The sequence below is a fragment of the Dromiciops gliroides genome, chromosome 4 (genome assembly GCF_019393635.1).
Source record: "Dromiciops gliroides isolate mDroGli1 chromosome 4, mDroGli1.pri, whole genome shotgun sequence".
Classification (NCBI taxonomy): domain Eukaryota; kingdom Metazoa; phylum Chordata; class Mammalia; order Microbiotheria; family Microbiotheriidae; genus Dromiciops; species Dromiciops gliroides.
The window spans coordinates 228601497-228629030 of record NC_057864.1 but is presented as its reverse complement, the minus strand read 5'-3'; the positions used below and the strand labels follow the sequence as shown (position 1 = coordinate 228629030).

Sequence of the window (27534 nt, the reverse complement as noted above, 5' to 3'; positions counted from 1 at the left end):
TTACTCATTATTGCAGCTTATTTATTTATTTTTTAAGTTGAGGTCTGCTCTGGGGGCACCAGGGTCCCTGTTTGGGGTTTCTTGTGCAGGGGTCTAGGTGCTGTGTGACTGGTTTTTTACTCTGAGGCCTTTATGGTGTGTGGAGATCCCCCACCCTGCACTTCCTGTCTGGGTGCGATCGGCCAGCCAGGCATCCGCTCCCGGCGTCTGTTCCCGCCTGACCTGTTCGTGGCCCTCCCGGCCGGTGCAGGTAGTTTTTTCCACTGTCCTTCTTGGCCACCAGATTTTTGAACCAGGTTTCAGGGGCCTCAGTTGTTCGGCTGTGGCCCGCAGCTCCTGCTGACTTGCCCTGACCCCCTTGGCGCTGGGTTGCTGCCCTCCGCTGGGCCTCCCTTTTGCCCGAGTCAGACCGACCTTTTCCTGAAGTCTTCTAAATTATCTCTGATTGGAGGACTGTGTTTCTCTGTCCCTTTGCAGGTTCTGTAGTTTCAGAATCCGTCCAGAGGCTTGATTTAATGTTCTTTTTGAGGTAACAGAAGGAGAGCTCAGGCAGCTTGTTGCTTCCTCTCCGCCATCTTGGCTCCACCCCTCAACTTTTTGTTTTTAATCTCTTTTTGGATACTGACCTAGTAGTGGTATTGCTAGGTCAAAGAGTGTGCATGGTTTTATAGCCCGTTGGCCATAGTTCCAAATTGTTCTCAGAATGGTCAAATCAGTTTATAACTCCACCAACAGTGCATTAATGTCTCATTTTCCCCATATTCCCTACGACATGTATTATCTTCCTCTGATGTCCTATTATCCCATCCAGTAGGCATGAGGTAGTACCCAAGAATTATTTTGACTTTCATCTTTCTAATCAGTAGTGAGTTAGAGCATTTTTTTAATATGGCTTTAGATAGCTTTTATTAGTTCTTTTTTTTTCAGTCTTAATAGTATTTTTTTCATGTAAAGATAGTTTTGAACATTTGTTTTTATGACATTTTGAGTTCCAAATTTTTCTTCCTCCCTCCCTAACTTTCCCCCTCCCCAAGACAGAAAGCAGTCTCATATAAGTTAGATACGTACAATCACATTAAACATATTTCTGCATTAGTCATGTTGTGAAAGAAGAATCAGAACAAAAGAAGAAAACCTCCAAAAAAATTGAAATAGTATCGTTAAATTTGCATTCAGATTCCACAGTTCTTTTTTCTGGATGTGGAGAGCATTTTCCATCATGAGTCCTTTGGAATTGTCTTGGATTATTGCACTCCTGAGAAGAGCTAAGTCTATCACAGCTGATCATCATACAATGTTGCTGTTTCTATGTACAATGTTTTCCTGGTTCTGCTCACTTCACTCATCATCAGTCCACTTAAGTCTTCCCAGGTGTTTCTGAAATCCATCTGCTTGTCATTTCTTACAGCACAATAGTATTCCATTACATTCATATACCACAACTTGCTCAGCCATATCCCAGTTGATGAGCATTCCCTCAATTTCCAATTCTTTGCCACCACAAAGAGAGCTGCTAGAAATATTTTTATACATGTGGATCTTTTTCCCTATTTTATGATCTCTTTGTGATACAGACCTAGTAGGGGTATTACTGGGTCAAAGGGTATGCAGTTTTATAGCCCTTTGGGCATAGTTCCAAATTGCTCTCCAGAATGGACTCCACCAACAATGCATTTGTGTTCTAATTTTTCCACAGATTCTCCATCCTTTATTATTTTTCTTTTTTGTCATATTAGCCAATCTGATAGGTGTGATGTGGTATCTCAGAGTTGTTTTAATTTGCATTTCTCTGATCAGTAGTGATTTAAATCATTTTTTCATATGGCAATAGATGGCTTTGTTTCTTCATTTGAAAACAGCCTCTTCATATCCTTTGACCATTTCTCAATTGGATAGCTTTGATTATTTCATCTGAAAACTATTCATATCTTTTTTTTTTTTTTTTTGGCGGGGCAACGGGGGTTAGGTGACTTGCCCAGGGTCACACAGCTAGTAAGTGTCTGAGGCCGGATTTGAACTCAGGTACTCCTGAATCCAGGGCCGGTGCTTTATCCACTGTGCTACCCAGCTGCCCCTGTTCATATCTTTTGATCATTTATCAGTTGGGGAATGGCCCTTATTTAAATAAAGTTGATTCAGTTCCCTATGTTTGAGAAATGAGGCCTTTATCAGACAGACGTGCTTCAAAATTTTTTTCAGTTACCATTGCAAACTGTATTTCCCTATATCCTATTCCTTCTGCACAGTTTATTCTGTTCTCTATCTCCTTTCACCCTGTCCCCCTCTCAAAAGTGTTTTGCTTCTAACTGCCCCCTCCCCAACTCTGCCCTTTCTTCTATCACCCCTGCCCTCTTGTCCCCTTTCCCTCCTACTTTCCGGCAGAGTAAGATAGATTTCTATACCCAATTGAGTGTGTATGTTCCCTCTTTGAGCCAATTCTGATGAGAATAAGGTTCATTCACTCCCCTGCACCTCCCTTATCTTCCGCTCTACTGTATAAGCTTTTTATTTCTTGCTTCAATTTACTACATCCCATCTCTCCCTCTCCCTTTCGCTTCCCCCAGTGCATTTGTCTCTCACCCATTAATTTACTTTTTTAAAAGATATCATCCCTGGGGCAGCTAGATGGCGCAGTGGATAGAGCACCGGCCTTGGATTCCTGAATCCAAGTACCTGAGTTCAAATCCGGCCTCAGACACTTAACACTTACTAGCTGTGTGACCCTGGGCAAGTCACTTAACCCCCATTGCCTTACTAAAAAAAAAAAAAAAAAAGATATCATCCCGGGTAAAGCACCGGCCCTGGATTCAGGAGTACCTGAGTTCAAATCTGGCCTCAGACACTTGACACTTACTAGCTGTGTGACCCTGGGCAAGTCACTTAACCCCCATTGCCCTGTAAAAAAAACAAAAACAAACAAACAAATAAAAGATATCATCCCGTCATATTCAACTCATCCCTCTATCCTATATCTAAATAGAGTCCATCCAGCTGCCCTAATAATGAGAAAGTTCTTATGAATTACAAGTATCATTTTTCCATGTAGGAATTTAAACAGTTTAACCTTTTAATACCTCTTATATCTGCATTGAATATGTATTTTTTTATTGTTGTATGGCCCTGCATTTTGCTTGATTTTGCCAATCCACTGCTACTCAGAGCTGAGCAGGTTTTTCAGCCATTGGGTCTTGTTCCTGACAGATCAGACTAGGCCATTTACTTGGCCAATGTTTCCCTCTTCTCTTTGCAGGTCACTTGACACTAGACCATCTCGGCTTTGTGGATCAGTCTGTTATATTTAGATTAGCAGCTGCAGTCTCTATTGTCTGCTTCTGTTGTCTTGGCTAGGTATTACTGTCCTTTTCAGCTAGATAATTACTATGCTTTTTCATCAAAGTCAAAGACTCTTAACCTTTCCTTGGCAGAAGCCTCTCTTCTTTGACATCCTGTGAAATGTAACTGTATAATTACCATAACTAAGGGTAGGGGCCTTCACTGAAGGGACCTTGTTTTGAAGAAAGCCCTACGGAACTTTCTGCCTGTAGGTGGGAAGGGCTGTAGTTCTGAACAAAGTACCCACTGTAAAGGCCCCAATCCTTAGTTAGGGTAATTATACTGTTATATTTTCCATAGTCCTCTTAGCAGTTTTATTCAGAAGAGTAACTGAAAACTAATGAGTTGTTTTTTCTGTCTTTTTAACAAGCCCTTGAGCTCTCTCAAACTCCTTAGATATGGAATGCTTTCTTTTTTTTTTTTTTTTTTTTGGTAAGGCAATTGGGGTTAAGTGACTTGCCCAGGGTCACACAGCTAGTAAGTGTCATGGGGAAATGCTTTCTTTATATCAGAAAGACTTTTGCATTTTACTGTCAATTTCAGCCTTATTGAAGTTTAAATGAAGCACAACCACGAACAAATGTTATTATCCTTATTGTAAGATGAAGAAACTTAGACCCAAAAACTTTTGTGTTATATTATTATTATTATTATTATTATTATTATGTATTTATCCAGCCCCTAACCTCTCTCCTGAGCTCTAGGCTTGCATCTACATCTGCTCATCTACATCTACAGTCAGCTCAGACTGGATGTGCCAGAGATCTCAAATTTGATATATCTAAAACACAACTTTTTATCTTTCCCCCTGCCTTCCCTTTTCTAAACTTTCCAATTCTTTTTTTTTCTTTTTTTTTTTAGTGAGGCAATTGGGGTTAAGTGACTTGCCCAGGGTCACACAGCCAGTAAGTGTTAAGTGTCTGAGGCCGGCTTTGAACTCAGGTCCTCCTGACTCCAGGGCTGGTGCTCCATCCACTGTGCCATCTAGCTGCCCCAATTATTTTTGAGGGTACCATCAGTTATCCAGGCTCACAACTTTGGTGCCAACCTCAGATCCTCACTTGAACTTATCCCAGTTATCCATTCTGTTGCCAAGTCTTGCTGTGTCTGCTTTTACAACATCTCTTATGTATGTCCTATTTTCATTGCTAACACTGCCTGACAGTACCCTGCAACAGGTCCTCATCAATGACCTCATGCCTAGACCAAGGCTTCTTAAACTTTTTCCACTCAATGATCCCTTTTCACCTGAGAAATTTTTTACATGACCCAAGGTGTATAGGTATATAAAATAGGTGTACATTACCTTTTATTGTTGACAAATTTTTTGTGACCCCCACATTGTTACCTACAGTTTAAGAAGCTTTGGCCTAGACAGTAGTCTTTTGGCTGCTCTCCTCTCATCTCCCCATACTACAATTCATCCTCCCCTCAGCTATCAGGTTGATCTCCTCAAAGTGCCAATCTGTCCATATAACTCCCCTCACCCCTGAAAAATGCAGACACATACCCCCCAACCCCGAGTTAATTCCAATGGCTCCCTATATACCTCCAGGATCAAATGTAAAATTTAAGCCTTCTGCAAACCAGCTCATTCTTGTCTACGCTGTCTTTTTACACTTAATTCTGTACCACATACTTTATGATCCAGCAACACTGACCTTGCTGTTGTTGCTCATTGACAATGCTCCATCTCCGTACCATTTCACTGGCTGTCCTCTGTGCCAAGGAAACTTTTCCTCCCCATCTCTGTCTCTTGCTTTCCCCAGCTTCAAACCCTGCCCTCTACTAGAGGCCTTTCCCAGTCTCCTTCCCTTCTCTTTGAAATTAGTTCCCATTGCTGTGTGTGTGTGCGTTTATATATATATATGTGCACACACATATATACTGTATCTATAATATACAGTATATTATTTGTATTACATGTGTGCTTATGTATGTATATATACCTATGCATATATGTATGTATGCGTGTGTATATTTTATAGGTATATAGTTGTTTGCATGTTGTCTCCTTTATTAGATTGCAATTCCTTGAGGGCAGTGTCTGGGTTTTTGTTGTTTTGTTGTTGTTGTTGTTGTTGTTTTGTCCTTTTTTTGGACCCCCTACCTCTTAGCCCTGCACCTGGATTTTAGTAGTAAGCCCTTAACAAATGCTTGATGATGGTTATTATTATTAATTGTTCTTGTCCTAAGGAAGTCTCAAGTTTAGTTATTATTTCCTAGTTCTGTCACCTCGGGCAAGTCTATTAATAACCTCTTTCAGCCTCATGAAAGTTTCCTCGTCTGTAAAATGGGGATAATAACATCATCTACCTAACAGGACTGTGATGAGGATCAAATGATAGAACACATGTAAAGTGTTTTATAAGCCTGAAAATGCTGTATAAATACTATTACTATTAGGTTTCAGGAAGCAATTTTATCTAACTCCTTCTATACTCTTGTTGTAATATTGATCATCTTTTCAATAATTACTGATGAATATAGATTTCCAGTGGTAGTTATGCATTCTTCACTTCCTTTTTTCCAGATGAGTTGATGAAGAATTATATTTCTGAACTTCAGAACACAGAAGAAATGATTCGTTGTGGATTTTCACTGGCCTTGGGTTCCCTTCCAAGTTTTTTTCTGAAAGGCAAACTTAAGCTGGTGAGCCCTGATTTTGATATTAATGAAAGTATACAGGTTTTAAAAAATAGCAAGTTTGAAATAGCTTGTCCTGAACAGAACATGCATATTAAAGATTGAGGGAATTAGATTATAACTTTTTTTTTAAGTCAAGCAGTAGTTTCAGTTTGCTACAGTGACTTTCATGAAAGTTGTGTGTAAATCTGGGAGAGAAAGATAAAGAATATGAGAACAAACTGCGAGTAGGTTGTTGTTTTTAATACTCTGTTGTCAGATGCATCTAAAATAAAGAATTTTTGTGGAAGTTCATTCCAACTGAACTTCATATGGCTATTAGGATGGAATTCAGTGTGCTAAGTAGAAAGAAGTCTTCTCTGAAAAATAGTTTTACTTTGAGGAAATTTGTGGAATGATTTAAATCCCAGATTTTTTCCAATTACTAGCTATCTAACCATTTAACTTCTCTCATGATTAGTTTTTCAATTGTAAAATGATGAAATTGAAAAAGATGACCTCTTTGATTTGGACAGGTTGTGTATAGTCTATGCCTATAGAACATAATGTGAAATATTCAATAAATAGTTCAAAATGTGTGACTACAGTTCAGGAGAGAGGCTAGGGTTAGATATATAGATTTGGGGGTCATCTGTATAAAGATGACTTTTGAACACATGGGAGCTGATGAAGTGAATGAATGAGAGATTGAAGAAAAATAGATGAGGTCTCTAGACAGAACCTTGGGAAACACCCATGTTTAGGAGAAATTATTTGGATCATGAACTAGCAAAGAAAACTGAGAAAAAATCAGCAAGGCAATGATCCAATATAATTCTGAAGAACTTAGGAAAATTGCAGTACATCTACAGAGAAAGAACTGATGGTATCTGAAAACAGACTTTTTTTTTGATAATTCCTTAATCTGAAGTTTTGTTTTTATCTGTTTCCACTCACAACCTAGATAAGGTAGAATTGTTTGCCATGACCACTCAAGTATAATTTATGTTGAATTGTTTGAGTTCTTAGGGTGGAGGTGGGAGGGGAGGGAAGAAGAGAAGCTAGAACACAAAGTTTTTTTTTTTTAATTGATGTCAAAATTTGCTTCTACATGTAATTTGGAAAATAAAAGTCTAAAATTTTTTTCTAATTTAATTTTTTAAAAAGAGTAGAGGAGGTAGAAGCTATAAATATAGATAGATCCTCTTGTTCTTCTACCCACCCTCCTCTTCTTCCTCTTCCCCACTCTTCTCCTTTCTCCCCCTCTCCTTTACTTTCTCCATTTTCTTCTCTGTCTGTCTCTTTGTCTGCCTGTCTTTGTCTCTTTTGTCTCTGTCTCTGTCTATTTCTCTATCTGATTCTCCCTATGTCTCATTTGAGACTGAATCTTTCTATTTCACTCAAGCTGGAAGTGCATTAGATCCATTTCTCCTACTATCCTTCATTGTTTTGGATCTCGGATGATCTGGTGGCCCCCATTCGCAGGAGTTCATTCTATTTGTGCTAGACTTAGACAATTGGATTAACCTACTGACACTCCTCAGTTTATGATATCCATCAGGCTCAGCTTTCCTAGTAGCAGGGATTTCAGGCATGTGTACTACCATGACCAGTGTAGAAAGCTTTTTTTGGAGTTTTTGAAAGGGAGAGAAGATAAAGAATGAAGATTTAGAAGAGCTAATAGGGTTAGTGAATGTTTCTTTCTGGAAAAGAAAAATTTGTACATGTTTAAAGACAGCTAGAACAAATTAAAATAATCTTGAGATATCATTTTATATCTACCAGATTTACTAAAATGATAGAAGAGGAAAATGACAAATGTTAGAGGGGATGTGGAAAAATTGGGACACTAATTCATTGTTGGTTGAATTGTGAACTGATCCAGCCATTTTGGAAAGCAATCTGGAATTATGCCCAAATTACATATACCCTTTGACCCCACTACTTGGTTTATTTACAAAGATGATTGGGGGAAAGGATTATAAAAAGATTGCCTTGCTGCAAAAAGGGCCTAGTTGACTCTGGTTTGTGATTTTCTCTAGCTCCCCTTGGCAGCTGAGACAGGAACAGTAACAGATGGTACTGTTACAGGGAGTAAATACAGGGTTGTGGTTGGCAAAGTATGAGTACTGATACAATTAGGGAACAAGGAATTCCAGAATAATGAAAGATAATGTAGAGGTGAACTGTTTAACTATTAAGGTGAAGATTGAAGTGAATGGGGATTAGAGAATTGGAGGTGGGAGTTGGGGTGTGGAGCATGTTCCTTTAGGCAGTCAGGTACTCACCAACACATCTCATTTAATCTTTTGCAAACCCTTAGGATAATAGGTAGATCGATATCAATGTTGTCCCCATTTTATATATGAAGAAACTGAGGCTTACAGAGGCTTAGTGGCTTGCTCAAGGTCACAAATATGTGGTACAACTGAATCTTGAACCCAGGTCTCCTGAAACAAAGTATAATACTCTCTTGGTTACATTGTACTGCCTTATACTACTAATAAGGCTTTCAATATGAGATTTTCTTTTGATAGTTTGTAACTTTCCTGATAATTTTTATGTTGCCTTTCAGGTGTTGGAAGGCTTAAAGGCAGTTACTCACATTTCTCCCAAGGATGTGAGCTTTGCTGAAGCAAGAAGAGATGCCTTGAAAGCAATTGCCAAGTAGGTCTTATAAATTTTCTTTAAGTCTGAACTCTGACAAGTAAAAAAGATATTTGAATATTAATTTATACATTGATAAAATAAAATGTCCGTAGATTACTTTGTATTTCATTTTTGTTAATAATAAGGTTAGTCAAGGTTTTATTAGAGCTAAATGCATGAAAAATTGTTGGGTTCATTTCTGTGGTTTCAGTGTATTGGTATGTCTCTTCTTTTCTTTGTGTTCTCATAGAGTCCTATACACTATGTTTCCGTTTATTAGTTCCTTTCTCTCCAGCCGCATAGCCACTATTCTATTCAAGGCCTAGTCTCCTCTTGCCTGTGCCTCTTCTGTAGTTTCTTACTTGGTCTTTCTATAACTGTGTTCTCCCTTTTCCAGGTTAGAATCTACACTCTTGCCAAATTAATAATCTTAAAGCATAAGCCTTGAATTTACTTACCTGTAAATGCGAAACCTAGGATAATGTTAACCTCTTGAGAGCAGGGACTACGTTGCTTTTGTATCTGCAGTGCTACCATAATGGCTGGAACAACGTTTGGTGCTAATTAAGTTTTTGCTATATGATCTCATCTTTTCGCATAAGGAAATAGATAATCAGAAAGGTTAGATGACTTGCTCACACAAGGAAGAAGGCAGAACTCTGTTCTTCATACCAAAATCCAGTGTTAATTCCATTGAACTACACATGCTCTCTAGGAGGTGGTAGCAACTAGTACTTTAAAAAAAATTTTTTTTTAATTAAAAAAATAAAAGTATTCATGCCTGATGCATCTAGCCTGCCTTTACCTCCACCATGTTTCCACTTTTACTGAGACAAAGTAGGCAAAACTACTCCTCCATTCTATATAAAGCCCTTAGGTTATACATTGCCCTTCTGTGATATGTCTTTTCCCTTAAGACTGCCCTTCATGTTCACTTTAAATTGGTTTCATCAGAATAAATAAATTGAATATTGAGTAACATAGCATGAGTTACACACTGATAAAGGAATACTGTCAGACCCAGATATCCCTTGCCCACCTGCATACAACTGTTCTTCATAAAAAAGCAAGGAATCTCTCTTATGTCCTATTTGTTGCCATTTATCATATAATGGCTCTTAAGCTATAGTGACATTACTGAATGTGACTTCATACAAGGGTTTTACTTTTTTTCCCAACAAAAATAAAAGTTGATATAGTGTTTTAAAGTTTGCAAAGCAGTTTTGAAATACTATTTCATTTGCTTCCCACAAAAACCCAATTAGATAGGGATTGCAGGCATTATTATCCCCATTTTATAGAGGAAGAAACTGAGATGCTGAGATATTAAATGTCCATGATCACACTAGAGCTCCTTCTGACTCAAGTTCATTATTCTTTACATTTAAAGTAATGCCTTTGTAATGCATGGAAGAGTCTAAGTCCCCATGAGCTTCACTCATATATCTAACTAAAGAGTATATTGATAAATTTTTAGCATTCTGTGTTAGAAAAATATACCATAATGGAAAAAAAGGAAAAAAAAGAAAAATGTACCATACTGTCATGATATACAATATGGAAAAGAAAATAGAGACTTTGATGATTTAATGATTTAAGCATGTACACCTTTTTCTCAGGATTTGCCAGACGGTAGGAGTGAAGGCTGAAGCGTCCCAAGATGATGTTATATGCAAAGAAAATGTTTCCCAGATCTATGACACATTACTTGATTGCATGAATGATTACACTACAGACAGCAGAGGAGATGTTGGAGCATGGTAAGATACCCGATGTTTGACAGTTTGTTGATTTTTTTTTTTTAAGATGGTGTTCTTTTAAAAATCATGTATATTGGGTGGAGGAAAGGCAGTGAGCTCTCGAACTCATGACACAATCGCCCCCCAAAACATCGAAATAATGCCATAGGACAATGCAAAACCCACAGAAGAATGTGCTAAAATCATCTTCTAACCAAGAACCGTTTGGAAGGTTGGAAGAATGGAGCTGCTGTCCTGAGACAGGAGTGGAGGCCAACCCCCCAGTCACCCTGACACAGATCCAGTCCCAGGAAGGCCTCACCAGAGAAGGAGACCCTCAGAACCTCTGAATCAGCTGAAGCTCCAGTGTCATCAGGAACTAAGCTCACAGTCTGGTGAGAGGGCTGAGCCCTTGGCAGGGGGGAGACTACAGGGGTCTATGCTGGTGCTGAGGCAGAACTTGGGTTTTTCACTCCTGTTGGGAACCAGGAGGTAGGCTTGAGTAGCAGTGGCCCAGGTGGGGGAGGGGCATAGGCTTGTCAGAGTTGACAACCACAACAACCAAAGCTAGTTGATTAGCAAGTTGGTCTGGAGTCATCTATGGACCAGGGAACAGGCCAGGCAAGTGAAGAACCTGCTCCTCCTTAAATCATACCACCTGAGACTTCTGAAGCTTGGGATATTGCATCCTGGAAACAGTGCCCCACTTTAAGGAGCTAAAAGTCAAGTAAAAGAAAGGCAAGACAGGGCAGCTAGGTGGCACAGTGGATAGAGCACTGGCCCTGGAGTCAGGAGTACCTGAGTTCAAATCCGGCCTCAGACACTTAACACTTACTAGCTGTGTGACCCTGGGCAAGTCACTTAACCCCAATTGCCTCACTAAAAAAAATAAAAAAAATAAAATAAAGGCAAGATGAGCAGACAGAGAAAGGTAGGGACCATAGAAAGTTTCTCCAGTGACAAGGAAGATTGAGGTGAACCCTCAGAGGAAAATTTCAATGTCAGGGCCCCTATATCTAAAGCTTCCAAGAAAAATATTAATTGGTCTCAGGCCATAGAGGTGCTCAAAAAGGACTTTGAAGATAAAGTTAGAGAGGTAGAGGAAAAAATGGAAAGAGAAATGAGGGTGATGCAGGAAAGACATGAGAAAAAAGTCAACAGCTTGAAAAGTCAAATTGGCCAAATGGGAAAGAAGGTACAAAAGCTCTCTGACGAAAATAATTGCCTAAGAATTAGGATTGAACAAATGGAAGCTAGTGACTTTATGAGAAACCAAGACACAATAAAGCAAATCCAAATGAATAAAAAAATAGAGGGCAATGTGAAATATCTTCTTGGAAAAACTGCTGACCTAGAAAATAGGTACAGGAGAGATAATTTGAAGATTGTTGGTCTGCCTGAAAACCATGATCAAGGAAAGAGCTTAGACATCATCTTCCAAGAAATTGTCAGGGAAAATTGCCCTGATATTCTAGAAGTAGAAGATAAAATAGAAATGGAAAGAATCCACTGATCACCTCCAGAAAGAGATCCCAAAAGGAAAACTTCTAGGAATATTATACCCAAAGGAGGTCAAGGAGAAAATATTGCAAGCTGCCAAAAAGAAAGAATTCAAGTACTGTGGAGCCCAAGTCAGGATAGCACAAGATCTAGCAGCTTCTACATTAAAGGACTGGAGGGCATGGAATATGATATTCCAGAGGGCAAAGGAATTGGGATTACAACCAAGAATCACCTACCCAGCAAAACTGAATGTAATCTTTCAGAGGAAAAAATGGGACTTTAATGAAAAAGCGGACTTTCAGGTATTCATGATGAAAAGACCTGAATTGAATGGCAAATTTGACTTTCAAATACAAGACCCTAGAGAACCACAAAAAATTTTAGTTGAGGGACATACCTGGGGTCATACAGTGGGTGACTATCTTGTGTCTGAGGCTGGGTTTGGGCTGGGATCCCCCTGGGTCCAGAGTGGATGCTTTGTCCACTGTGTCACCTAGTTGCCCCATGATGACATCTTTAGGGTTAAATTGAGGGGTGAGCGGAATGCACTGGGGGAGGGGGAAGGGCAGAGGTGAAATCCTACATGAAAGAAATAGGAAAAAGCTTATGGGGGTGGGGAAAACATGGGGGAAGAGCAGGGCAGTAAATGAATTTTACTCTCATCAGAAAAGGCTCAAAGACCTTAAACTCATCAGAATTGCCTCAAGGAGGGATTAACACACACACACACCCCACTGGGTGGAGTAACCTATTTAATCTGGGCAGTAAATTCATCAGAATTGGCTCAAAGACCCCAATCTCATCAGAATTGGCTCAAGGAGGGAATAATACATACTCAATTGGGTGGAGTAATCTCTCTAACCCTACAGGAAAATAGGAGGGGAAGGGGATAAAGAGAGAGGGGCAAAAGAAGTGGAGGGCAGATTGGGGGAGGGGACAGACAGAAGTAAATCCCTTTTGAAGAGGGATAGGATGAAAGAAGATGGATAATAGGATAAATATCATGGGGAAGGGAATAGGATGGAAGGGAAACAGTTAACAATAGTAATCATGAAAAAGAGAAAAGGGGGAAAAATTGTACAAAAAATATTTATTGCAACTCTTTGTGGTGACTAAGAATTGAGAATCAAGGGAATGTCCATCAATTGAGGAATGACTGAAGAACCTGTGCTATATGATTGTAGTGGAATGGTATTGTGCTATAGGAAATGACAAACAGGATGATCCCAGAAAAACCTGGAAAGACTCATGAGTTGATGTATAGTGAAGTGAGCAAAACTGGGAGGACATTGTGTATAGTGACAGCAGTATTGTTCAGTGAGCAATTGTGAATGACTTTACTCTCAGCAGTGCAATGATCCAAGACAATCCCAAAGGACTAGTGATGAAGCTTATTATCCACCCCCATAGAAAGAACTGATAAAAAGAGCACTTGTGGATTGTACATATATAACCTGGTTGCTGTTTTGTAGAGGGGGTAGGAAAGGAGAAAAATTTGGAACTCTATATCTTATGAAAATGAATGTTGAAAACTACCCTTACATGTAACTGGAAAAAATAAAATAAATGTTTGTTGCAAAAGCAAAAAAAAAAAATCTTGTATATTGGGTTGATTTGAGTTAAGAGAATGTATAGCTATGATACTGCCAAATGGTACAGTTATACCCATTTAAATATGTAGTCTTTTACTATAAGTTGCACACAGCACTCCATCATCACCCATTTATTAAGAATGCTGCTTTCATCATTGTGGGGAGATACAATAGAAAACAATTCCTCATCTGCCAGGAGCTGGAGAGGCTTCTACCAAAAGTGAGGTGATCTGCCACTATCACTAAAGTCTAGGAGGTACATTGCCCTAGCAAGTTTATGGCTTAAGGTTCTCCTTAGAAATGACTACACATTGGGGCAGCTAGGTGGCTCAGTGGATAAAGCACGGGCCTGGATTCAGGAGGACTTGAGTTCAAATCTGGCCTCAGACACTTGACACTTACTGTGTGACCCTGGACAAATTACTTAACCCTCATTCCCCCGCAAAAAAACAAAAACCAAAAACCAAAAAAAAAAAAAAAACCAAACAGAAGTGACTACACATAGATACTGTGATTATCTCTTAACTTGTGCTTCACTGGAAGTATGTAAAATGCATGGCTTTCAGTCTTGGGAGATATTGTTAGGTCCATATTTTGCTATTTGCCATCTTTGAGAGGCAGTGGAGAAAATACTGGATTTAGAGTTAGTAGACCTGGCTTTAAGTTCTAGCTGTGACCTGTTGTAACTTTAGTTGATCCCTGTATTTAGTTTTAGAGGTTTGGTAGAAATACATCTAGTATTGGAGTTAGGAAGACCTAGTTTCGAATCCTACATAAATTACTAGCTATCTGTCTCTGGCCAAATCACTTTACGTCCTCTTCTTCATTTTTCTCATTTGAAAAATGAGGGAAGTGTAAAATGGATAATTTCAATCATTTTAAATTAAATTTTTCTTGTATAAATAAAGCCTATGTAGCCAAAAATAGGAGGAATACCAAATATTGGGAAAAACGAGGGAGTAAGACCAGATCACCTCTGAGGTTCCTTTTAGCTTTGATTCTTTGATATATGAAATGCAGGTGATCATATTCATACTAACTACCTCAAATATTTATTATGAAGAAAATAATTTTTATACTGTAAATGAATAATTTTAATTCACAATGGTTATTGTAGACTCCTAACCTATTTATTTTTGAAAGACTATCTCTAAATCTGTTCATATCTTTATTTATAACCTATCTCTTTGATTATCTTTTTTTATCCTTTCAATAGGCTTATGATTCTAGAAATAATTTTCTCCTTATTGAACATACCTGACTGACATAACATTAGAGTGAGTTAAAGTGAACCTTTGTTGAGTTATGTCAGTGACTTTTCAAGGGGATTTTGTATTTTCTCCCTTTAATTAGTTTACAATGCCCCTTAGTGCCTTAAAATGAAAGGAGAGCTAATTATGTGAAAAGATGTGTCCCAAAGATTTGCTTAAAAGGGGAAAGCAAAAAACAAATTCAGAGAGAGCAATTTAGAAAATTCTAGTTTTTTATTATGATGAAGGAAATAGAAGTTTAGTGCCATATAAAACTAGAGCTTAAAAAAAGAAATTAGTGAAATCATTCTCTGCCTTTGAGAATTACATAAAAATTTAATATTTACATGATCAGTAAATCAATAAACATTTATTGAGCACCTACTATATGTCAAGCACTGTTCTAAGCACTGAGGATACAAATACAAAAAGAAAATCCTTAAGGAGCTTATAATCCAATGAGGGACAGTACATAACAGGTAAAACAGGGGTGGGAGATGAAGGTACTGGGCAAGAAGGTTGATCATAATGTAGTTCCCTTTAAAGAAATGTACCCTGGTGGGAAAAGAAGAGATGGTTGACCTGGAAGTCCTGTTTCAATGGAAGCTTTGAGAGGAGTACTTTCTCTGCTGTAATCAAAGAAGAAGAGAGTACTAAGGAAACTGATGAGATGTGAATGTATTTCCTGATGATGAGGTTACTAGAGGGTACTATCACGATGGATTTCAGACCAAAGGAGTATAGCTAGGTGGTAAATGAAGAGAAATTATATGGCTCTCTGATGATTGAGATTGCATTAGTGCTTATTTTCCCTCTTACAACTGAGAACATTGATATCTATTATGCAACCCAGAAATAAGTGACAGACAAACCCAGAAATAAGTGACAGTGGCAAGTCCTAGTTGGTAAATAACTGTCACAAAATTCATGCATTTTACTCCTAGTGGCCTCCCTAGAGCCCTATGTATTTCGATGGTCTCCAAAGACATTACTATTTTAAAATATAGTAAGCTCTTTAAAAGTAATGGCCTAATTTTTCTATATCTTTTGTATCCCTAGGGACTACCACAGTTCCCATGGGGCAGTGAGTAAATATTCATATAGTCTTTACCTTCAGGGATTTGTCTCACTTATACCTATCAATCAACAGGTACTTGTTAAGCAAGCATCTCTGTGCCAGACAATGTGCTAGGTACTAGGACATTAGTACAAAGAATAAAAAAGTCACTGCTGGCAAGAAGCATATATTCTAATGGGAGAGTCGTGGTGATTGAGTATACAATCAGTTGGATTCAGACAGGAAGGTATGGGAATAAGTGCATATGTAGAAAGGTTGACCTTGACAAAGAAAGATGCCATGTCTTAGCCAGAGATTGGGGAGAAGAGAGTGAGAGATTATGTCAAGAAGAGATGGGGAAGAAAGGGAGTTCGGGTGGAAGGGACTTAATTTTCTCAGTCAAAATAGAGGCATGGTCTTCAGATAAGGAGAGGGGTAGGCATTTGGGGAGTGATGAGAGGCTTGAGGAGAAGGTTGGGAATCGCTTCTTTGGAGAATGAGATAGGCAGTAGTTTAGGAAGGAATAAAAAGAATGTCAGATTACAAAACTGAAACACTTGTGCCTTATGATTAGATCATTTTTCTGGGTGGTTGAGGTAGAAAAAAGTCATGGGATTTATGTACATGGTAGACAACCAATAAATATTTGAAAGAAGAGTGAATGAATTAACAATTGATATTCATAAGGATGCTGAGCCATCAAGAACATGTTCATTTGTCTTGAATGTTCCTTGTAATAGAGCAGAGATTTGTATTATCTTCATGGTTCCTTCACGTGGCTCTAGGGAGTTGAACTAATTGGACCAATAATAAAGGAATTCTCCTTGCGGGATGAATTAATTCAATGCTTTAATTTTTCAATTTATACTTATCCTGTTCTTGAATAACTAACAATATAGTGAAGCAAATATTTTAGTAGTGCTTTGATGTCCATCAGAGGGTGCAACTAGAAACGGATTGACTACTACTTCATAACATTCTTATAGAGAAGTCTAAGGTTAGTTCAGATTTAACTTCATACAGATAAAATATTCAAGTAGAATATCTGGGATTGAACGAATGAGTGAATGAATGAAGGAAAATCATTTATTAAGTACTATGGGTAGAGTACTTGATGAGTATTGAGGATACAACAGAAAGGTAAAAGACAGTTTCTGCTTTCATGGTGCTCACATTCTAATGGAGAAGATAACACATATAGAAGCTTTAGCTTCAAGTCAAATAAAGACCATGGACTTTAGAGTAGTAAAGCAAATGGTAATACAGCTTTTTAAATATCATTTCCAATGATAAACTCATATCTCTTTCTGATGTTGAACCATTTGATAGTGCCAAGAAATTTGGTGGAGAGAATTCTTTTTTCTGGTTCTTTGGTACCTTGAGGAGGAAGGGCCTAGAATAGATGCAGAAGCAATTAGTGGGAATAACTAGCCCTTTATTCACAGGAGTTTCTTCTTTGAATGATGGCTGTGAGGACTGGGCTAGAAACAGGACTAGTGGTCTGGGTAATGTTGCTCTTCCCAGAGATCTGTGTCTACCTGTTTGTTGGTGGCAATTGGTCATAGCAGTTGGTGTTGGTGGTGAGAAAAGTGATGAAACATTTACTTCCTTTTGAGGCTGATAGGTAAGCAGTCCACAGGAGTGAATTATATAATTTCTCAAGTTGTATATTATAAAAATAATAATGATAATAACTAACATCTATTTAGCTTTTACTATATGCCAGGCACTGTGTGATAAGTGCTTTATAATTATCTCATTTTCTCCTCACAACAACTCTGTTATTGTGTTGTTATTATCCCAATTTTTTAGACGAGGAAACTGAGGCATAGGTTAAGTGACTCGCCCAGGGTGACACAATAAGTGACTCAGGTCTTTTTGACTCCAGTATTGGAGCACTTGGAGCTCAGTGCCACCCAGCTGCCCTTCACTACATGATGGGTTTTTTGTTGAATTTGTTAAGCTGTCTTTCTTTGTTATAAGAGAAGAATCAGTAGAGAGTGGTTATACTGGAAATGACTATGATATTTTTTAAAAGGCATCTATAAAACTGGAAGAAAGGTAGGAAGGATAGGTAAATTGGTGATTGATGGTTGTATACGGATAAAGGATTTGGACTTGGAGCTAGAAGACCTGTGTTGGAATTCTTGGCTATGTTACTACTACCTATGTGATCCAGGGCAGGGCATTTGACCTTATTTATTCTTATCTGTAAAATTAGATTTAATAATATTTATTTCAGAGAGTTGTTGTAAAGAATGTTGTTTATGCGTCTTAGAGCACCTATATGAGTCTAAGAAGTGAATATTGTATATCCACACCCTTCTCTTACGCCTCCTAGCTTGTTTTCCTTTCAGTCTTTCTCCACTGAAGTTAATCTTACACACAACTGTCATGCTAATCATACCAATGCATAACTCAACTCTGGTCATTAGAGATTCCTTGCTGTCTTCAGTATGAAGACCAAACTCCTGACTGGGGCTCCACAGTACTTGAATTCTTTCTTTCTACTATACTATATTGTCTTTTTTCCCTAATCTAAATAAAAGTTGTTTTTTGCATTGAATAGCTTTTCTGTCCTGACCTTGGATCCTAGGCAGTTGGATCCTGGATCAGGAATTCAGTTTGGTATGCCCACTTATTACTACCTCTCTAGAGACACAAAAAGTTTTGTTTCTTTTTTTTTTTCCTTAATAGTATTTTTCCCCAATTACACGTAAAGATAATTTTCAATATCCAGTTTTGTAAGATTTTGAATTCCAAATTTTTCTTCCTCCTTCCCTTCCCTCCCTGCTCCCCAAGACAACAAGCAATCTGATATAGGTTATATATGTACAATCATGTTAAACATATTTTCACATTAGTCATGTTGTGAAAGAAGAATCAGAAAAAAGGAAAAAAACCACAAGAAAGAAAAAACCAAAAAGTCCAATAATTTACCTATGGTATCACCTTTTATGTCAAAACCATGTACCAATGTGACCTTATTTTGATATACAGTGTAAGTCCATATTTTTTTTCCATTTTTCCTAGAAGTTTTTGTCAAACAGTGAGTTCTTATACCAGAAGCTGGAGTCTTTGGGTTTATCAAACAGTACTGATCCACCACTCTATTTATTAGCCAGTACCAAATAGTTTTGATAATTGCTGCTTTATAATATAGGGTTTTTTAGTCTATTTTACATTTTATCTTTTTCTGTTTAGAATTTTATTTCCCAAAATACATGTAAAAACAAATTTTGACATAAATTTATAATATAGTTTAAAAAATTTTTTCTTTCTTCATTCCTTCTCATTATCCCATATTGTTGACTGGTAGGAAGAGAAAAAGGTAACAATAAAAAAGAGAAGACTGAGCACATATAGGCAAAGCTTTGGGTAAGTCCTGGAAAATATTTCTAAAAGACAACTTAAGCCCTTCTGGAACACTGGACTTATTTTGAGTTTGAAGAAAAATGCCTTGATTTACAACAACGTAAACCTAGGCAAAGTACTCTGCCAACCTTATGTAACTTCTACACCTTTACTGGTTTGCTTTTCATTTATCCCATTAGTCAGGTAGACGGTGTATTAACTGCCTTTAGACCCTAAGGTTAGGAAATCACAACATATTTTTATATAAACCACTTTCACTTTCATAAGAGAGTGTTTGATTCTGCATTATGTCCCTTTGGTTCTTTTTTTTTTTTCTTTTTTTTTTTTTGGTGAGGTAATTGGGGTTAAGTGACTTGCCCAGGGTCACACAGCTAGTAAATGTTAAGTGTCTGAGGCTGGATTTGAACGCAGGTACTCCTGACTCCAGGGCCAGTGCTCTATCCACTGCACCACCTAGCTGCCCCACCTTGGTTCTTCAAAATTATTTAATTTACTAACTTCCCTTTGTTACATGTGCATTTGCTACAATTTCTTCTTTGATTATGGCATCCTACTGATAAACTCGTGTGTGTGTGTGTGTGTGTGTGTGTGTGTACACACACTCTTAACTATATTTTTTATATATATATATATATATATGTGTATATGTGTGTGTATATACACACACACACACACACACACATACCATACACATACATCTCTCTATCTCTCTATCTAATTCAGTTTGGGAGTTCATCTGCTAATGAGATCATGTTTCATAGTACAGAAGTGCTTTTGAGGATCTCAAAACCTGTAGAAACCCTTGCCATATAAGGCAGTTCATTTGGCTTATCCTGAGTTATGATCTTTACTCCATCCTGTATAAACTATAGTGCAGCAGCACTGACCTTCTTGCTATTCCTTGAATGGGATAAATTATTGCCTGACTCTGCCTTTTCATTGACTGCCTCTCATACCTTCAATGTCCTCCCTCCTCATTTCCCTGACTTCCTTCAAGACTCAACTGAAATCCCACCTTTGGCAAGAGGCCTTTTCCCTTCCCCGTCCCACTTACACTGCTCCCCTCACCTGCATCTAGTGCCTTCCCTTTGATATTTCCTTTTATTTACACTATAAATATTTTGTATGTACATTGATGTTTGTATGTTATCTCTTCCATTCGTATGTTAGCCCTTTGAGAAGGTGTATGTTTTCCCTTCGTATCCCTTGCAGTTAGCACATGCATGTGCTGATATATAGTAGGCACTTAATCAGTGCTTGTGAACTGACTGATATTACATAGAATCTTGATGTTGTTTACTTCCCGTACTTAGGCAAGAGGCCAGAACTCTGTGGGATTTTTATATATATTCAACTTCGATGAAAGCTGAATGAGTATTAAGCAGTTTAAATACAAAAAAGATAAAACCAAGTAGATAACCATTAGCCAGATAGATTTGCAGATGTATCTAACATCTTGTTATAAAGATACTAATTTCATTTTTAAATTATTGCCCAGGGGCAGCTAGGTGGCGCAGTGGATAGAGCACTGGCCCTGGAGTCAGGAGGACCTGAGTTCAAATCTGGCCTCAGACACTTGGCACTTACTAGGTATGTGACCCTGGGCAAGTCACTTAACCCCAAATGCCTCACCCCCCCAAAAAAATATTGCCCAATTCACTTATATATTTTAAGGATAAGTCATAGGGTCAAGATACAAAAGGTAAACACATTGTATTTTTAAAAATCAACTTAAAACAACGAAAAAAATTAACTTAATTGAATAAAAAGAATGGCCTTTTCTATTTCCTTCTCTGCTGAAGATTCCCAAATTTTCATTTTAACTTTAGTCCACTCATATGAGCTTCAGTCCCTCATATCCTACTGCTTGATTACTACTCTTTTGAATGCTATGTTATCTCCTCAGAATCAATCCATTGAAATCCATCTATCCTCTCTTTCCCTTTTTTCCTTGCCTCAGTCCACAAACTGCTTGATTGTCAAAGGTACCTTTGTTCATTTGAATTTGATGAGACTTGAATCTCATCTTTTACTCTTCTCTCTTCTTTATTCTTTATAGTCAAGACTTGTCAGTTCTTTCTTCAGTCAGTCCTTTTTTTTTTTTTTTCCTCTCTACTGCCTTCATCCTGGTCTGGGCCCTATATACCCTGGAGATTTTAGCCCTTTCATCTCCTAAGATTTCATCCTGGGTTTTACTGTTGTGATTGATGACAACCTCTCTTGGCCCACTATTTTAAGAAAGTTTCACTTCACTCCCTACTCTCTGCCTGTCTCATCTATATCATATCCACTGCCTTACCACAACTTGTATGCCCTTTCCCTCCCTTACTCTCAGTTCTGGAGCCATAATCAATTCAATTCTATCCCTGTTCCTAGATAGGGTGCGTCTTTGGCGCCATTCACTATCCCTGTAATGTTTTGTAATAAAGTGACTCCCTAGCTACTACTCCCTCATGTATAGTGTATTTCACTGTCAGAATCTATCTAGTTAATCCTGTAGTGGTTCTCTATTCCTTGTGAAATCATATTTCCATTTGCTTGGTTTCCATTTTTTGGTCCTACCATACCTATCTATCTATTACTGCTTAGTATGAGTCCTTGCTCTTGTAAGGTTTGTTTCCTCACATTTTCTCAAAGGTGCTTTTGCCAAAGAACTTTTAAAATATTTTTAGTCTAATCTTATCTCTGCTACATTTAAAAGATTATGGAGAATGGGAGAGGTATTATAGGTCTAAAGTAGAACAAATAAATATCTGAATTACACTAAAAAGAATAACACAAAATCTATAAACACTAGATCAGTGAGCTATTATGTTAATTCAGGAAGCATCATCGTAAAGTGGAAAGAACATTTGTCCTAACATCAGAGGACTTGGGTTCAAATCTTGATGCTGACTTAGCTGTGTGATATTGATCAAGGAATTTAACCTCTTTGGGCCTCAGTTTTTTCATTTGAACAATGAGGTTGGTCTAGACAGCCTCTGTAGTCCCTTTTTAGTACTGAATCTGTGATCCTATGATTCGTAGTAAATTCTCAGAATGTTTTATTAAAGAGATGATTAGTGAAGATTGAGAAAAGAAATCGGTGACTACAAAGAGCCATCATGGCTTCATCAGTAGTAACAAGACATGTCAGCCTAATCATATTTCCTTTCTTGCTAGGGTTAACTAAAATGGTAATTGAAGGAAATAATGTAGATACTGTTACCTAGATTTTAGCCTAGCATTTGAGTATTTTGTGGTATTCTTATAGAAAAGATGGTGGTGAGATGTGAGCTAGACGCGAAGATGCGACACAAATAGATTCAGAACTGATTGAATTACTGGACTCACAGAGTAGTCAAAAGTGATTCAATATCATATTGAAAAGAATTCTCCAGTGCAAGTATTTTTATGTCCCAGGTACTTTTGCTTGGTCTTGGACTATTTAACTTTTTTTTTTTCAGTAACATGGATAAAGGTATAGATGGTGAGCTTTTCACCATTTTGCATAAGACACAATTCTGCATTCACACACGTGAAAGAATCAAGATCTGTAAAAAGTCTTTACAGTCTAGGCTTTAAACTAAGTTGAAATTTAGAGGGTTAAATGTAAAGTCTTATACTTTGGTTTAAAAATTTACTTCACAGATACAAGATTGAGAGATAGGGGTTAAAAATGGTTTGTCTCAAGAAGATCTGAGAATATTTATGGACTTCAAGTTCAACATGGTATGGCAACCAAATATATAAGATAAGTGAGTTACAATTTCCAGGAACAATAATAATAGCTTTCATTTATATAATACTTAGAGACTTGCAGAATGCTTCACAAATGCTATTTTAGTTTATCCTCACAACAAACCTGGGAAGTAAGTGCTATGCAAGTGTCTTACAAGAGAATTAAATTACATTTTTCATATGAAAGTTCTGAGATTCTTTTACCTTCAGTTGAGCATGATTAAAATTATTAGTTAGGAGAGAGTACTATTATTATTTCCATTTTATAGATGAGAAAACTGAGGCACACAGGTTTAAGTGACTTACCCAGGATCACACAGCTAGTATGTGTCTGAGTTATCCAGAATCAGAATAAACTGCCTTGGGAGTTTATTGGACATCTGGCTTGTTGAATGTGTTATAGAAAAGATTATTAATTATGGATTGATATAGATGGCTAATGAAGGCTCTTCCAGCTCTGGTGTAGATGGAAGTCTCGACCCACCCCTTCCAGTTCTGGGAGTCTATGACTCGACTTAAGTCTTAGGATCTTAATATTTGGAGTTGGACAGGACCTTAGCAAAAACCTAGTTTAACCTTCTCATTTACCATTGAGGAAAGCAAGACTTAGGGAGGAATAGAGGTGTGGTGCTCATAATTAAACAAGAATTAACTATCAGAGTTGAAATTTTAACTCAGTTCTGACTACAAGTCCAGTGCTCTTTCTACTCCAGCATGCTATTTTTCCATGAAAACTTTCCTCAGTTCTCTTTAATATCTTTCTTCTCTGAAATTTAAAAGTACATACAGTCAATACCACATAGATTAGTGCTTAATTGAGTGTCAATTTATGTTGTTAATAAATTATTTCATGGATATGAGAAATTTTTTTGCCAACCAAATTGGTGCCTTTTTGAGGTCAGAGATCATTTCTTGTACTACAGTTTCCCCTAGAATGAATTTAAAACCCACTAAGTATATACTAAGTACACAGCAAGTATTTCTTACTTCATTACATCATGAATCATAGAAATAATAGGATCATAGATTGGGCTGGAAGAGACTTCAGAAATTTTGTAGTCCAGCCCCCTCAGTTTACAAGTGAAGAAACTGAGTTGCAGGGAGATGAAGTATCTTGCCTGTGGTCACACAGGTAATAAGTAGCAGAGCTGGTATTTGAACATATGACTAATCCAGCACTTGCCACTATACAGTGCAGATTTCATTTATGTTGTGGGTACCTTTCATCTGACATATATCATAATTTCTTTCATGCCCTTGTAAACTACCTTTATGAGTTGGAGTGGCCAAAAAAAAATTTACTACTTGCTGATCTCTCCAAATTTAGACTGCTTTTCACATAAGAATATTTAGTCCTTCACTTGAAGACTGCCCTCTCTAGTACTTAGCAGAGTTTCATCTTGCTACAAGAGCCTTTGAGAGCTTCATTGCCATGATCAGGCATCAGAGTATGGCTTTACTAGAGGATCCAATACTTGTTGGCTAATTGACTAAAACATAGGGAAATATAAAATGTTCCCTTTTATGTCAAAGGCACTGCTACCAATTTTCCACATTCACAATATTCTTTTGTACTCTCCACTCTTCCTCACCTCCCACCTATCCAGTCAATTGCCAGATCTTCCCCTTTCCCCTTTACAACATCTTTATCATCTGATTTCTTTTTCTAATGTCACAACCAACATTTTGATTAAGGACCTTGTTGCCTCTCACCTAAATTATTGCATTGGCTTCCTAGTTGTTTTCCTTGCTTCAAGTCACTTCTCATTCCAGTCATCCTCCTTACTGCTGCCAATGTGATTTTCCTTAAACTCAAATCTGACCATGGCCCTCCACTAGTCAGTAAACTCCAGTGGCTTCCTCTTAGGTAAAATATAAAATCCTCTATTTAGCTTTTAAAGTTCTTCATAACCTGACCCCCAACCTATTTTTCCAGCCTCAGTACTCCCACTCTTTCTGTAATCTAGTCAAACTGGCCTTTTCTCTGTTTCCCACACAAGATAATATCTCTCCCATCACCTTCCATCTCCTGCTGCCTATGTTCCCCGAGGGAAAGCAGTATTGGCCCCTATAAGACATCCCCCTGCACACCAAACTTTCCTTTCCTGCTGACCTCACTTGATTGTCAAGCCTCAGGTGAAAAGAGGAGCAACACCTCTCTCTGACTGTCTTCCATCTCCTTCTGCATGTGTCCCCTGAGGGAAGTCTTCTAGGGGTGGGTCGAGACTTCCATCTACACCAGAGCAAAGCCACCTTACTCTACCTTCTACTGACAGCTTGATTTCCAGCACCAGAAGCTTCCACCCTGAAGATGAGAACCCTTTTCTTCTATTGCCTGCTGTCCCTTGAGGAAAAACAAAGAAGGAAGTCACCAAAGAGTGGGACTTCCATCTTCTGCTATGTAAGCTTGAATTACACCCCTAGCCTTTGGAAGGAAGAGGAGTAATGAATTAAGGCCTCCCATCTGACCATACACTTTCCATCTCAAATTGCACTTGTCTTCTGCCTGATCTCCAGCCTCTGTGAAGAGAAGTGGCACCTTCCATTTAATGAACATTTTCACATTTGTTGAAAACCTGTACATCTCAGTGATTCTAAATCCCTATAGATCATCATCCAAGCCCCATTCTTCAAGTCCTAATTCTTTATTCCCATTCCCCTTATCCCTGTCACCCCAAAATTCCTACCAAATGCCACTTACCCCTTGCACTGGGTCCTCTGAAATATCCTATAGGCAACAAACTTCCCTTTATCCTAAATCTTTTCCTTTCCCACTCTTTCCATCTTCTAGCAATCACTGAAACCTGCTCTTTCTTGATGAGACAGCCCTACTTTTCCCAGTACTGACTGTACTTTCACTCATTCCCCTTGGCTTATTGGTCAGTACTGGAGAAAAGGAATATTCCTTGCTGCCCATTGCCACTTTCAGGTTCTCCCAGGAGGAGGTGACAGAATGGGCTACCTCTGGTCCCTGAAATCTAGGTGAGAAAAGAATCTTGCTAAATTCAAATTAAAAAAAAAATACATGTCATGGAGAGAGCCCATGCAATCATCAGAACCCTTTGTTTCATGGGACTAAAGCTCTGAAATCCTGGAAGTGTACACAACCTGGGTCAAATAACCTCTCCTTTGAGATTCTTGCTACTCACATTTGCCACCCAATCAAAATCCTGGTAGCTAGAGTCTACAGACTTCTGGGTGACTTCTTTCCTCAAAAAATTTGATACCTGACTTATAATTTTTCTCTCCTCCCCAACTCCTCCCTCATATTAGGGAACTTCAACATACACTCCCTCAAATGCCCTAATCACTCAATTTTTAGCCTACTCACTTCCCTTGACCTATCCCTCTATACCACCTCAGGCATACACATAGATGGTTATACCTTTGATCTTGCCACCACCCACAAATGCATGATCTCCTTATACAAAAAGCCCCATGTGTACATATATCCCGTTGTCTAACCATAATCTATTAACTTTCCCTCACTCCCTTTGCTACCAAACCCTATTCATTATCCACACATTACCCCAATTTCTCAACCCCTTACTTTTCTCCCAAGACATCTCTCTGTAGTAATCACTCTCTTCTTTTCTCCATCTTGACACCTTGATTAACCAGTTCAGTTGTCCACTATCCACTTCTTTTCAGTTCTTGACCCCTTTATCATATTGCTAATTGGACCCTGCTAAGCCTCAGCTTTGGATTAATACTACCATTTGCTGTATTTGTATTTACAAATTTGTATCTATTTGTAGGTAGGCTTTAAAATATTATTTATTATTTTTATTTATTTTGTTCCATACTTCCCAATTACATATGAATTTTTAAACAATAATGTTTAAACATTTTGCATTCGAAATTCTCTCTGTCCTTCTCCTTCAATTTTCCCTCCTTGGGATGGCAAGCAATTTGATATTGACTGCACATGTGAAATCATGAAAAACATTTCCATATTAGCTATGTTGCAGAAGAAAACAAACAATAAAAATTTTTTTAAAAGTAAAAGAAGATGTGCTTCAAGATGCATTCAGAGGGGCAGCTAGGTGGCGCAGTGGATAGACCACTGGCCCTGGATTCAGGAGGACCTGAGTTCAAATCTGGCCTCAGACACTTGACACTTACTGGCTGTGTGACCCTGGGCAAGTCATTTAAACCTCATTGCCCCGTTTAAAAAAAAAATGAGATGCATTCAGAGTTCATCAGTTCTCTCACTGGAGGTAGATAGCGTTTTTTATCATGGGTCTTTTGGAATTATCCTGGATCATTGTCTTGATCAGAGTGGCTAAGTCTTCCATAGTTGATCATTCTTAAAATACTGCTGCTGCTTCAGTGGTACATGGGACCTGTAAAAAAATTGACTGTGTAATAGGGCATAAAAACCTCATAATCCAGTATAGAAAGGCAGAAATATTAATTGCATCTTTTCAGATCATACTGCAATAAAAATTAAACTATATAAAGGGAAGAGGAAAGATAAATCAAAAATTAATTGGGGGCAAAGAACAAATCATAGAAACAACCAATAATTTCATGAAAGAGAATGACAACAGTGAGGCAACATAAGAAAAGCTATGAGATGCAGCCAATGCAGTATTTACATAAGTGGTATAAATACTTATATCAATAAAATAGAGAAAGAATAAATCAGTGAATTGTGAGTGCAACTAAAAAAAACTGGAATAAGAACA

At 37.9% G+C, this 27534-nt stretch overlaps 1 protein-coding gene across 1 annotated transcript in view; it reads left to right on the top strand.

Annotated features, from left to right (window-relative positions):
- The window catches only part of TBCD (tubulin folding cofactor D), a 448209-nt gene that overhangs the window by 354363 nt on the left and 66312 nt on the right, over nt 1–27534 (top strand). Inside the window, 3 exon segments of the mRNA XM_044001676.1 lie at nt 5867–5985; nt 8534–8625; nt 10227–10367. Of these exon segments, the coding sequence (XP_043857611.1) occupies nt 5867–5985; nt 8534–8625; nt 10227–10367 (352 nt within the window).